At 30.1% G+C, this 14,706-nt stretch overlaps 1 protein-coding gene across 1 annotated transcript; it reads right to left on the bottom strand.

The window, feature by feature from the left end:
- Positions 1 to 3,600: 3,600 nt before the first annotated feature.
- RN-tre (USP6 N-terminal like RN-tre) lies at positions 3,601 to 14,706 on the bottom strand. Its single transcript, XM_011497157.1, has 8 exons — positions 14,639 to 14,706; positions 12,890 to 13,133; positions 12,439 to 12,762; positions 12,128 to 12,315; positions 11,852 to 12,012; positions 11,227 to 11,547; positions 8,652 to 8,817; positions 3,601 to 4,384 (listed from the first exon to the last, which is right to left on the bottom strand). Exons 2-8 carry the CDS (start codon positions 13,042 to 13,044, stop codon positions 3,945 to 3,947), a joined length of 1,755 nt encoding a protein of 584 aa, XP_011495459.1. The 5' UTR covers positions 13,045 to 13,133; positions 14,639 to 14,706; the 3' UTR covers positions 3,601 to 3,944.

Here is a 14,706-nt window from a genome sequence, read left to right as displayed (position 1 = left end):
TATACGTCATTAAGAACAACACAAACGAAAATTAAATTACTTTATCGAGGCATTGAGAGGACCTTATGTTGAAATGTAAAGTTGATAAGTAAAAGAATTGTCTTACATCTGCACATCAGGAGCATAAATCAAAACTACGCATATGACTATTGTTTAATAAAGAAAAATAATTATAATCGTAATAGTCAACTATTTAAAATCATTAAGTTGTATAAGCCAGAAATTTTTTTTAATCAATTTTCGAATAAACAAACAAATCGTTTAAACTGAATAAGTTTGAGAATTAAAAAACACAGCAATAACAATAAAAACGAATATTATTTTATGTAAAAACAGTTATACGATTTATTTATTAAATATAAATAATATAAGGTTGACTAGATAAGCATTGAGATATTGTAATTTCTCATATTATGCTTATTCTCAACAGAAGCTAAGAGCTTTCACTCTTATACAATGAATCTTAACTCCAAAAAATTTTAGAAGAGAACTCGTGGACTATTTGTCTCTCTTTTCCCTCTATTTATGTTACGCATTTCCAAAAATGCAAACTGGACAAGATCTGTATAGAAAAATTTAGAGCGGTAGGCAAAATGTCTTAGGCCTCATAAGAACATAGAATTAATTAATAATGGGAAAAAGTGCAATATATTTTGGCAAATTTATTATTATTATTATTATTCATTTTCTTCTTCTTTTATTTTGTAACAGACATGGGCATTTTTTAAGTACAAATGTTAACGATCATCCATACTAAACGCTTAATTATACGATATCATTTATTGTATTAGAGAATCTACAAAATGCATTGAATTTTATTTGATTATCATACATCAATCAATAGGTAAGCAATCAAATAAAATAAAAATAATAATAATAATAAAAATAAAATACTGAACACATTTCTTACATTAAATATTTTAATATAAATATGTAAAATATATGAGATTTATCGTTTTATTTAATCTCTTCGTTTACTTATTTATCTGACAATAAATCCTAAATAAATAAATAAATATATTATTTATATAGCAATACCACTTATTAATAAGATATTAATTATCATTTTCCAGGTCATTAAAACTAGCTGAAATTGGTTAATATAATTAATGTAAATTAATGAAAACAACTTTATTATTAATTAAAATATACACCTTCTATAATTAATATTTAAATAATATATTTAATATATAGAGGCTGCATTTCTAGAGTAGAAAAGTTGACTTACCCTTATACTAAGATATTATTCAAATAATTTCTCAACTATTTAAATATATAAAAAAAAGATCTAATATCAAGTGTATAAAAAATAATTTATCCAACTACAACTAATATATATACGAATTTATTGATAGTACATAATACTCGTTCTTCAAAGAAAATTCAAAATATATTAAGGGAACAGTGTGCAACATCCTGTTTCAATATAATAAAAAAATAATTTATATAGTTTACGTTAAAGAACTTTCTTTCTCCTATTACAACATTTTATAATATGTGACTTAAATTTAACAACAGCAATTGTGAAAAATATTAAAACACAATATAAATGATTAATATTTAAATATATAAATAGCTTAACTTTAAATGCCCATTCCAATTTGTTATGAAAGATGACTTTTGAAAAATTGTCGGTTACTGTGAAGAGAAGAAAATACAAATAAGCAAAAATAATTAATTACTATACTGATTATAATCGATATATAATCTTCACAATGCTAATAGAAGAAAAATATTTAAACAAAATTAATTTAAACAAGTTTAAATGTTTGCCGATATAGTTCCATCGTTCCATTTTTTTTTCTCTTTTGTTATATATATATATATATATATATATATATATATATATATATTGCTTTTATAATTTAGTCAATAGAAATACAAAAGAAATTATATTTAGACTATAATAATATTTTCAATTCTTGGTTAAATTTCATTAATTATACTCAATATGTTGAGACTCTTAAACTTTGATATTGAATATTTTGACATTCTCAATCGATAAAATTAGATCTATTAATTGATACAATTTATCATTTGAAAATTTATATCACATTGCGTGATTGAAAAAAATTGAATTACATTGGAAAAGTAAATAGTCATAATATGTACATAAAAACTGTTTTTAATAAGAATTTAATAAGAAATTTTTTTACACAATTTATTTAAATATACCTTAACTTTTGATTTTATTGATAAAATCAAATTGCTTTATGATGTACTCATATATTATAAAGCCCATGCCTGTTTTACAGTACTATATACCCTCTTTTGCTTTTTTTTTTTTTTTAATGAAATATTATTTTTTTAAAGCTTACATGTAATATTTTTGGAAACATTTTTTCTAAAATTATTTATGATTAACGTAATCGTATATTTTAAATTTGTCATTGGTAATTTCGTCAGCATTTTATAATTTTGACAATTAATATTTTCTTACATATACCTTTATTACATCGTACATTTCATGGAATTTTATTATAAAAATAATTATTATCAATCATACAGGTCGCATAGTTCATAAAAATTAAACGACTAATATTTGAATTAATAATTAGTTTGTTTGTTTTAATCGTACCTCATAAAATTTTCTTGAATTATCCGTAAAAATTTTCAACGAAACTACAACCAAGAATGTATAAAAAAACTTATAATTATTTATTGCCTTTAAAAATATTACATGTTTTTACATATTTAAGTTTTCTCCTTTTTTTATTTTATTATTATTATTATTTTTTTGTTTTGTTTTGTTTTAATTACTAAAATATTCAATTTTAGATGTGTATTGAATCATTCTTTCTTTCTTTCTTTTTTTTAACTAGATAAGTAAAGTAAATTCGGACGTTTAGACATACGTGAAAAATAAATAAACAATTAAATAACTTCATTTCGCTTAATTAATGAAATAATTAACACGGTAAAATTAGTCATTGGAAGATAATATCTTTCTGATTACGCTAATGTAAAATTATTCATATAATACCCGTCAATTGTAAATCAATTCAATATTATCATTATATTGTAATATAAATATAATTGTAAATAAAAAACTATTAAACTTCTTGGAATTCCACAAGATACGAAAATAAATTACATTTCCGTATAATATGATTTACTGTAGTAAATTATAGCTTGGAAGCGATGATTATAAAGAATCATCGTCAACAATTGAATTAATAAGAACAAATTCATTCATCTCGATATTATTTCGAAATGCTTTATTGATCAAATCCAACTGAACTTTAATATTTCGTGATTAATAAGACTATTATTTTACTAAAATTGAATCATATTACGTTGTACTATTTTTATTTGGAATAAGAAAAATACTTGTAGTAGTGGTGGTGGTGGTAGCGATAGTAATAGCGATAGTAGTAAAAGTAACCATTCGAAAGTAAATTATTTAATTCGATTTGAAAATTTAGATTGAGTTAGATATGAGAATGATAAATTATGTAATAAAAGAGTGATGGAGGGATGGAGGGATGGTGTGGGGAGAGTGTGTGGGGGGAGTGGAGGGGGGGGCGACAATGTTTTCAAGGTTGCGTCATGGATCGGATCTCGTTATTAATCTGCATTTACAATTATAATTGCGTATCTCGTGCTAAAGAGTCGTCGGAAAAAAAAAACTCGATCATCATCTCCTGGACAAAGTAGGGAAGAGCTTGAGTCGATGGATGTTCATCGGGATGGTGTAGAATGGGCCAATAAATACCCGATGCCTATCACGAGTAACGAAGATCGAAAAATCGCTCGCTACAACCCAAAAGCAATCGACAAAGCTCCTGTCAAATCCATGACGCCGACATCACCGTCATTCGGATGATTTTCATATCCGCAGGTGATGGGCGCAGCAGTGTAAAATCAATGACACCGAAGCTGCCACAGCATCCCATAAAGAGGAAGATATACTATAAATACGGAAGCGCAAAAACGTAAATGGGCTACTTGAGGTCGAGCTCGAGCTCGAGCTCCGGGCTCTCGAGGACAAAAGGTTTCAGGCTCTCAACGATGGGCGTCTGATCGGGGTCGACCTTGATCCTGATCTTGTTGGTTTCGAGGGAGCGTGGTAGCGTCCTCGGGAGCTCGTCCTTGTAGGTAGGTCCGGGCGGCAATCCGTAGGGCACGTAAATGCGCACGATGTCGGGGCTCGGCTGATGGGATGAGGCCCGGGGCGTTGGGAGGCCGCCGCTCCCCGAGCTGCCGACGCTCACGTTCGACTGGGTGTCGAGGCTGTTGTCGAGGGCCTGGCTGCGCGTAGCCGAGCTGAACACCGAGAGGTCGGCCGTCGAGGTGACGGACGTGTCGGCGAGGGAGCGCCGCGAGCCGTGGGGCGAGGCGCAGCAGCCGTCGGCCAGACTCGGGTCGAACGAGAACTTGCTTCCTGCACACACCAGCACACGCTATCGGTTCATGCCTCGTCACACTCGTCCCTCCTCCTTCCCGCCCCCGTAAAAGGTACCCGCGTCTGTATGCATACGTGCGTCTCGTCGTTGACGCTCCGACTATTCACCGACGACGAGTCTCTCGAAGCTCTCCTCAGTCGTATCTTGGCGCGCCTTTGTCGCTCCTCCCGCGATATTATTGGCAAATTCAAATCGGATTTCAGGTTTTATTTTAATAGGCTTTTGGCTTCTTTTTTTTCTTTTTCTTTTTTTCTTCTTCTAAAGAATATGGACGTCGGGAGCAGCTTTAATCATTATATATCGCATCGCGCTTCTCTTCTAATGGCCACTCCACGCGAATTAATTAGTGAAAATTTATATGCACGCCGCAATTTTATATAAGAATATTGATCGAGAAATAAATAAATCAAAAATGAAAATAAAAAATAAAAAAAAAATTAAAAAAAAATAAGAGAGAGAGAAACGCGTAATGTCGAATGTATAATATGTCTATCATACGATTATAGCCAACGATGGAAATAATAAGGTGAACAATGATATAGCGATGTACTTATTGTTTCTTATTGATAAATAAATATGCGTGAAAAAATATGATATATGATACACGATATAAATATAACTAAGAAATAAATTAAGAAACGTAATATAAAATTATGTAACATTTATATTAATAATTCAACAATATTAAGCCAAGAGAAGCACAAGCATTATTTGGATGAAAATTATTACTGTGTTTATTGTCAACTGGGTGCAACATACAAACAACAGTTCAATACAAACTTTTTAGCTTTATTAGTAGGAGAACATTACATTTCACGGTACTAAAAATCATAGTACTTTAAAGCTTTAACAATATTTTATACTCACATACAAACTTATTCCATTTTAGTTCACTACACAATGCACTCTATATTCTAATAACAAATATTACTTACAGTACAGCATATACACAAGTTTTACAAAACTGACTATACAAATCAAATATATAATAAATAATTGTAAACAAACATGCGTAAAATAATAAATCTTAAAATTTATATTAAGCCTCACGTTCATGACTATTACTGATACAATTATTAAAAAAATATTATTGCCTTTTGATTGATGTCATTACTTATTTAGTCTTATGTTTATATTAAACTACTTAACTTTGACAAGTGAGAAAATTTTAAAATAATGTTCAAGACCTAAGACTTTAAGCTTCATAATACTACATTTATAAATTATCAAGCTATTTCTCAATAATCACCTTTATTACGTTCAATTTGTATTAAATATTAATTGCTCTAATACTTTCTTTTTATATATATATATATATATATATATATATATATATATAATATGTTGTAAAATTGTAGATTAACAACGACAAAAACAACAACAACAACAACAACAACAACATCAGCAATAATAATAATAATACTTTAATAGTTAAAATTAGACGCATTGACAACGTCATTGTGAAGTAACGGAAACTTAAAAATTTAAGATTTTATTTTTAATACGAATTTTTAGTTGCTAATTTTATTTAATAATACAACATTTCAGCATTACACATCGGTCATTCAAAAGATATTAAATATGTGATGAATGTTAACTACAAAAATTAATTTCTCTTTTTTTTTTTTTTTACTTTAATCCATTTGAACGTTATGCATTAACATTGTTATCGCATGCTAAAATGAAAGAAAAGAATCTAATTTTTCTGTGTAAAATTGTCCCGATACAATTAACTATAACTACATACATTTTATAAGTATTTAAATTAAATGGACCGTTTCAAATATTTTCTGGCGATGACATTTTGCTTATAATTCGTATAAGAAATATAAAATATTTATCGCGTCATGATCAACCGAATATATCAATCTGGTTAAATGTATGTGCAGAATTTTTAAAAATTCGTCTGTAAGCCAATAGCGCTTTCAAATTCTGATTAATAAGTATAATGTTTATAGAATAGTAAATAACAAAATGAAATATATACAATCAATAAAACCTTATATGACGTTGTTAATTATACGATAACGATTAAGAGGCTTAAAAATATTGATGTATTTACAAATAGTAAATCAAAAAGAACTTGTTAAATAATCATGCCTGACCCCGACCGACAGAAAGTTTTATTTCACACGCCATGCATCAAGGAAGAAAGCAAATTCGATCTTTGTAAAGAAAAACGAGAGAATATAAATAAATTATTAGCAAGTGTTAGTATAAAAAAAAAAAAAAAAAAAAAAAAAAAAAAAAAAAAAAAAAAAAAAAAAAAAAAATCAATATATTTAAGGGTGTGTAAAAGTTATTTTACAAATGGTAAGGTTGTATTAACAGATATGTTTTGTTTATTTTCAAAAATTATTTTACAATATTCAAAATCCATCATTTACATTTTTTACAATGTTTCCGTGGTAATAGTTTGAGTAAATGTCGTGAGTTAATAATTTTACAAATTTAATGTGCATCCACAACTGCAATTTATTAAGTAAGGGCATTTTGAAAATTGCAAAATAATATTCGTGAACATCGAAATACTTTCATTATTCATGCATCATTTGTTCGTCGAGAAAATTTCAATTTCACAGCCTCTTACTATTTATATATTAGATAGTGTATATTTTTATTGGAAAAATTGTCGATACTTGTCTATGCTAAATAATTTATTACATTATCTATGATGTAATATGTATATAATATGGTATGGAAATATACAAATCAATTTCAGGAAAACATACATATTACAATGACTTTTCTCAAAATAAAATAAACATTTTTCTGTATGAAAAATTAACGAATTTAAACTAAGGAAGAAAAGTAAAAAAAAAAAAAAGTAAACATTTTTTTTTTCTATTTATGGCTTTTTTTTTTCTTTTTATAATAAATATGCGAGGATTTGTTATAAATAACTACTAATCGACTTCACAAAATACGTTTCTACGTTTAAAAAAAAAAAAAAAAAAAAAACAGCGTCACTTCGTACTTATATCGTACGTTCAAAAGGCACTAAATATCAATTCTTTCATTACATTGCTGTTTAAAAAATAGAAAATTATTGAGTAACATTTACGTTTTAAATAGTAGATAATTAAAAATATAAGATGTAGATAAGCAAATACGTATCTAAAAATAGATATATTTATCTTATTGCAAACGAGTTAGAGATGGCCACGCTAATCACCTTTGTAAGTCAATTTAAACTACGTATGACCAAACGTCTTTATCCAGTACCTTCTAAACGAAACATATTCATGCATAAATCTTTTGCGAATATTGGCCCGATCTCACTGTACACCACAATTTATACTCGCAAGCGACTATAATAAATGTTGAATAATTGATAGAAAAATAGAATTATAGTCCATCTTTTTCAATAAGGATGTGGTATGCTTGAAACCCATTATGAGTCGTCCATCCAATCAGATTATATAGATTAGACATCACATCACACGTATTGCTGATCAAATTTAAATGCATAAGTCGTTCGTTCTCAAGATACTTATGAAATCACACAGTATTAAAATTCAGATAATGTCACGAGGTATTTATCACGATTGGATTTATAATACAACGACAAGAATAGGCAGATGAATTGAAGAAAATAAAAAATAAAATAATATGTACTTGGTACACGCGACGCTAGTCGATGCTTGAAACTCAAATTAAGTAATCATTTCATGCATTAACGTGCCCAGCTTTGAAAGGCATAGATAATCCTCGAAAGAAACGAGAAACTATAAATGGCCGTAAATTTTCGTACATCATCAAATACAATAAGATTCTTCGCATAGAGAAACTGACGATAATATAAATAAAGCCTCGGAGCTTGGCTATGTGGCGTACAAATGAAAGTATAGTATAATGAAACGAAGGGAACAGAAGAAAAGTTTCAAGCCATCACTCTTCATAGTCGCGTGTTATAGATGAGTATAACATTTATGTTGGAGTCGATAAGACTATTGTCACGTACTATGTCCTTGCCATTCATGTTATCGGGATTATTAGCAGTACTAGTAGGGGTAGTAATAAAAGTTGTAGTGGTAGCGGTAGTGGTAGTGGTAGCGTTAGTGGTAATAGTAGTTGCAGTAGCAGTAGCAGTAGCAGTAGCAGTAGCAGTAGCAGTAGTAGTGCTAATGCTAGTGGCTCCGATAGTAGTGGTAGCGGTAACGGTGGTAATAGTGGAACTAGTCGTGCCAAAGTCAGTTGTGTATTTTTCGCATTCGTGGTCATTGTCCAGGAGTAGTGACTCACCACCGAGGCTGCTATTGGCGCCGCAATTGTTCGCCATCGCCATTTCGGTTGGAGTCGCGCTACTCTCGCGGCTCTCCTCTTCTATCACAACCGTCTGACGTCGTTGAACCACGGACTCGCGCATCAGCTGCTGGGCCTCACTGAACTCGTCCGCCCTTCTTCCCACCTGATTCGTGTACAAGCAAAACCAAAACAATCAAATTAGCAATCGTTTACAGCGCCCACGGGGAGAGTAGGAGGAGGGTGAGATTCATCATTACTCTCTAGCATAGATTGCGACAACAATTGAGTAAGCAATAACTCGAGTAAGAACAGTCCATCCAACTGTCAGTTCGTTCATTTCAAATATTCTCATTTTTAATGCAACTGATTAATTGAATATCATGATTTGTCGATCGTTCTTCTTGGTAAATGTTGACGATAATAAAGAAACGTAAGCTCTTCTGATTAAGATTTTGGCATTTGAATGGTTGTATAAATGACCGTCCTACATCGGTAAATCTCACGTTCGTTAAAAAATTTTCTTTACATCGTATAAATTATATTTTACATCCGTACTTACATACCGATACTTAAATACTTCATTACGAACTTTATACCTGTCACAAACTCATCAAATTTATTATTATAATCTTATCGATGCTTTCAGCAGTTAATATGTCAGTGCCACGTAACGATAGTATTTGTAAATACTTTAAGACAAGAATTTTTTATACGTATTAAGAGAAATATTGCTCATGCTCTGCTGTATTTTTAACTTCAACGAATTCTTAATACGTATAATCATATACCCATTTTGTTGCAATAATATTGAAAATGTTATTTTGTAATTTTCACAAAATATAATAATATAATAATAATATTTCAATAAACAATATTTTATACACGAATAAAACTTCTTAAAAACCAAATTGAATTGAAGTTCTTTACATCTAAAAGAGCGCGCATTTGTTACAAAATGTTGCTGCTTTTGACAAATAATTATGAATATAATATAATACATCTCCAACGATACATTGACTAGCAAAATTAATGAGCATTAACATATAATCCGTATTTTGTATTATTGACGTCTATATATTTATTAAGTCTTGACAATGCTTGAGTTAATTGTTATTATTATTTCGCTGCATATCCATACAATAAATATAAAGTTACGCTTCACTATTGCACGGTATGAAATTATTAGCATTATGTTTTGTAAATTAAATTTTAAAACACGATAGGGAAAGTATAGGTACAAATCTTCACTATCTGTTCTTGGAATTCAATTTTATTAATTTAATATTTAAGTATTTATGAGTGATCGAAGAAAGTTTTTATAAGATTTTATAAGATAACGATAAAATTGTGCAATTGAGTGTGAAAGTAATCGATGATCTATAAATTTATTATGAGGTGAAAATTATTATTTATCGGTTATAGTTTGGAATTCTTCTTTTTTCCTTCTTCTTTATTATAATATATTTATCTATTTCCAAAGTTTTTAAATATTTAAATAGTTATGTCATTATGGAAGCAACAGAATTTTTTTTCTCTCCAAAGCTAATTACTTGGATTATCTAATTTAGAATAAACATGTAAATGACCGACATTAGAATAAACAAAATAATGACATTATTAAATAATTAGACATTATTTGGATTTTTAAGCATTCTCGTATTCTCATCATCTCGATCACATCGGCAAATACATAAAGTGATCGCTTATTATATTAAGGCATCGATGTCTTTCGAACTATCTTTAACGAAATTATTTGTTACATGACATTTACAGCAAATATTTCATGTATTTGGGACGGTATATTTGAGCTTAGCTAATTTATGTTAATAAACGTCGTATGAATATAAATTGAAATGGCAAAAATTAAAAATTAGTAATACAAAAGAGAATTATATTTAAATATTTCACATTAGCATGTGAAATAAAAATTATGTGCAAAATAAAATTTGGTATTTGTTTGTTTGATATCTATTTCTATTATTATTTCATTAAAAACCAAAAAAAAAAAAATTCTTTTAAATATTAAAATTTTATATATATATATATATATATATATATATATATATATATAATAATCATTAAATTTTTTTTTCCATCATTTGACAAAATTATAGATTAACTTTTTATTTTAGAATTCCAAAAGAACATAAACTTTAAAATGCTTGATTTTAATCGTTCGTATTCTAATATAACTTTTAAGCAACGAAACGCCTGAGCTTTAAAATATACCAACAAATGATATTAAACAATAACTTTGATCTGAAAAATCCTAGGAGTGTCTCATTCAATTAATTATCTTTATCGCGTGTTAGCTCCCACTTAAATACAATTACCAACGACTTTGATCTATGTCACGTTGTTATCTTGTTATCTTATTACAAATGTTTACAATTACAATATATCTACCTCATAATTGAAGATATGACATACGTCATGAAGCATGCCAATAATATCGCGATTAAACTTCATCTCGATAAATAAAATTTAATAAACTTACACTACTCGCTTCTGATTTTACTCCCAATCAGCAGACGGGATTATTGAAATAATAATGCCATTATTGCTAAATTACCTTGCTCGTGAATGTGGGCTCCTTGAAGGTGCCAAAGGGCTGTCGCGGAATCTCGTGTGGCAATGGCGGACCTGGATAGTCGAGCTTGGAACGCTTCAACTCGTCTATGCTGCGCTCCACGGTGTTGATGACCGTATCATCGTCATATCCAAAGTCCTTTTCGAGCTTTATTTGCAGATAATTGCAAAACTCATCGAGGCTCTCCATTGTCATCAACTGACGCTTATGCATTTTCATCACCGTGTATGCGATTGCGGATAATATCCGATCGCCTTCTAAGAGAAATATATCCCATATACGTAGACCGAGACTTACTGGTGTCTATTAAAAATAAAAGTATTAAACATAAGTAATGAAAAATATTTAAGATTTATGAAATATTTGTCACCGTTTAAATAATCATGATTGAAATAATAATAATAATAATAATAATAATAATTGTAATAGTAATAATAGTAATAATAATAATAATAATAATAATGATAATAATAATAATAATAATAATAATAATAATAATAATAATAATAATAATAATAATAATAATAATACACAAAGTTATTGATATTGACAAGGGTTCTAAAGGTAGTTATTCAATAGTGGATCGAAGGAAAGTCTTGAAACTTACTCTTTCTTGAAATACAACGAAAAACCACTTTAATGCGTAAAGTATAGAGTCACAGCCGCACTTATCCAGTTTACGTTTCAATTTTGGAAGGAACTTGGTCATTATTTTGTCATGGTGTTCTATGAAGCGATTCAGCTTCGGAAAACCATCTACGTAAAATCCTATAAAAATAAAATACTATAATACTTGAAATTCTTACGGTATTAAGTCCGAATTAAGAACTTTTTCTACACGGGTATAAAGTCTATTTGTGTTTGTGAGTTCTAATAAGCTTACCATGCATACTGTATTTCTTATCGGCGAGTAAAACGGATAATCCCCAAAATGCTTCTTCCTCGTCCATGTACAACAAGAGTAGTCCCGCCAATACAGACATGCCTTGGCAATATCCAACTTCCATATTATACATACTATAAGCTGCCAAGACATAGAACATGGATCTCTGTTTGAGACTATACCTTTCCCTGAAATAACAGCAAATTATGATAATTAGAAATTACCGATAACCAAGCCCTACATCCGTACATTTTCACATACAATTATTCAATTTAAGTAAAGAGAACTTTGTTAATACGTTTCTTCATTACCTATAATTAATGTGATCCCTATATTGTCTAGCCACATCGGCATCAATTTGTCTAATCTCGGTAGACCACTGACGGGCAAGAGATAACATCTCCTCGTACTTTCCCACTTTTTCATGTTTTAACTTTGTAATACCTAAGAGACGAATCCAAATTTCACCTCTAAACCTATCGGGTATGCCCTTATAAATTCTACGTCTCAATTTTTCCTTTGTTGCAGTCGTATCCCAATGCTTATTCATTTTATCCCACTTTTTTACCCTCTCCATCTCAACATGATGAAGTTTAATTTCATTCTGATCCATTTTCTGTGGTAACCGCTTATCACTAGAACATAAGCAAATGGAGGGGTAATCTTTGATTATGGATGCCCATTGCATTATCTAATATGTAATGTACATATTGCGCATCGCTATATTACAAAATTATAGAAGCAATGTTAAACATAACCCACTGTATGAATCCATATCTATCCGTGGTATGATAGACCTCGTAGGCAGGATCCTCCCAAGGATCAATTTCTGCGCCATTCTCCCTACCACGGTCATAGCAGCTGAATATTCTATCCCGTTCTGCAGCAGACCGTTTTAATAATTCTTCCTCGTTCATTCCACGCTAGAGTTGGTAATATCCAAACTTGTACGCATGCCGTTTTGTGATTAATCTCTTTTCTGGTATCTTTGATTAAGCAGCAGCTTCTATAAACATTGAATAAATTATCTTAATTAGCGGATATTCAAGCAATTATAATATAATTAATTGTAGAGAAACATTTGGTTTAATAAGAGGTTTACGGCACACGAGACATATTATTAGGATTCAAATATTAAGTATCGAAGAAAGATTTTATTATTTAACGGTTATTGTCTTTGTTTGAGTTTAATGAAACTGTAAATTTGTTTAAATCGAACAATAATGGAGAGATCGTGAATCATCGATTATAATTATAATCACCATATAATATATTAAAAATATCAAGTGTCAATGGATACATCTCGTAAGCAATGATAGCAGACACGCATATGTATAAATAATAAAGACTCGACAAGTTTTACTTTTAATTCCATAATATTTATAATCCTTATAAATGGTAAAGAAATCATGGTAATTTGTTTAAAAATTGTAAATTATTATTGTAATTTTTAATTAATCTTGAATGAGAATTCTCTACAATAATTGACTTATTGCGACGTTGAGGCAAAGAGCTCTTTTATTAAATAAGTGATTTTGATGGAACTTGTCATATAAATTATCCTGCAATTCTTTCAGTTAAATATAAAAGATATTTACAAGCAATGTATAAAAGCAAATAGAGAGCTCGTCCGTGTAAAGCTCATTTTGTATCCGAAAACTTTTTCAATTATATATCAAATTTATGAAATCACAACGATTATACGAATAATAACAAATTAATGCCAATGCGTAATAACAATTAAACCTGTGCTAATACAGCTGTTTCTTAATTTAAATAATTTTAATGACTTTAATTTAAGATTTCTTTTTTCAATAATGAATGACTCAGTTATACAATAAATGACGTATTCAAGCCTCGGTGCTTAATGCGAGGTAACGATATAAACATGCGATTAATTAATGCTAATGGCACTCGTTCATTTTTGGTAAAAATTTATAATCAACCCATAGGCTTGTATTGTAGCATCCGTAACTCCAAGCAGAGCATTCGTTAGGCAATGCATGGAAAGGAGAACCGAAGGAATCTCAGCTGAGAAATAGTCCATCCTACGCGGAGAAAATCATTGGAATAACAGTGAAAAAAGTTATGACAAAGCTCGATCGATCGATCTAAGCTTGCACTGGATGATGCACACTATGCACTTACACATTCGCTACGGCCGAGGTAAATCAGAACGATTCAACAGCAGATTTGGTCATCCTTTCTGGAATTAATCACCCATCTTGCGATTAATCTCCCGACCAACTCAAACGCGCACCTCCTCGGCAATTTATAAATAAGAAAGTAAAGTAAACGCCATATGTACGACGCCGAGAGGAAGAAGGAAAAGGTTAGAGACCTCGGGCGGGCAAGTTTTAAGCTCGCGACCGACAATAAAATAGGCCATGAGATATCTCGGCCTTGGTCGACCTGTCATGCACGGAACTCCTCGAGCCCAACGTCAACAATCGCTCCCAGACATCCCCTCTATTTAACATTCCTTGTGCCAATACTCCAAATGGTACTCACAACTGTTGACAGTCGTCCGCGCGTCATGTTCCTGCTTGTTTTCCTCTCCCGCTCCCCTCGGTCGTCGC

This window comes from Ceratosolen solmsi, unplaced genomic scaffold (assembly GCF_000503995.2).
Source record: "Ceratosolen solmsi marchali unplaced genomic scaffold, CerSol_1.0 scaffold13, whole genome shotgun sequence".
Lineage (NCBI taxonomy): Eukaryota > Metazoa > Arthropoda > Insecta > Hymenoptera > Agaonidae > Ceratosolen > Ceratosolen solmsi.
The sequence above is the reverse complement of the archived record's forward strand: the minus strand, read 5'-3'. Positions and strand labels throughout refer to the sequence as shown.

What these genes read in the sequence shown, in the direction of transcription:
- RN-tre (XM_011497157.1), bottom strand. Translation starts at nt 13,044, where the DNA reads ATGAACGAGGAAGAATTATTAAAACGGTCTGCTGCAGAACGGGATAGA. An exon ending in AGGGATCACATTAATTATAG is followed by an intron (nt 12,316 to 12,438) that starts GTAATGAAGAAA and finishes CTGTTATTTCAG; the next exon opens with GGAAAGGTATAGTCTCAAAC. An exon ending in TCGTTGTATTTCAAGAAAGA is followed by an intron (nt 11,548 to 11,851) that starts GTAAGTTTCAAG and finishes TATTTTTAATAG; the next exon opens with ACACCAGTAAGTCTCGGTCT.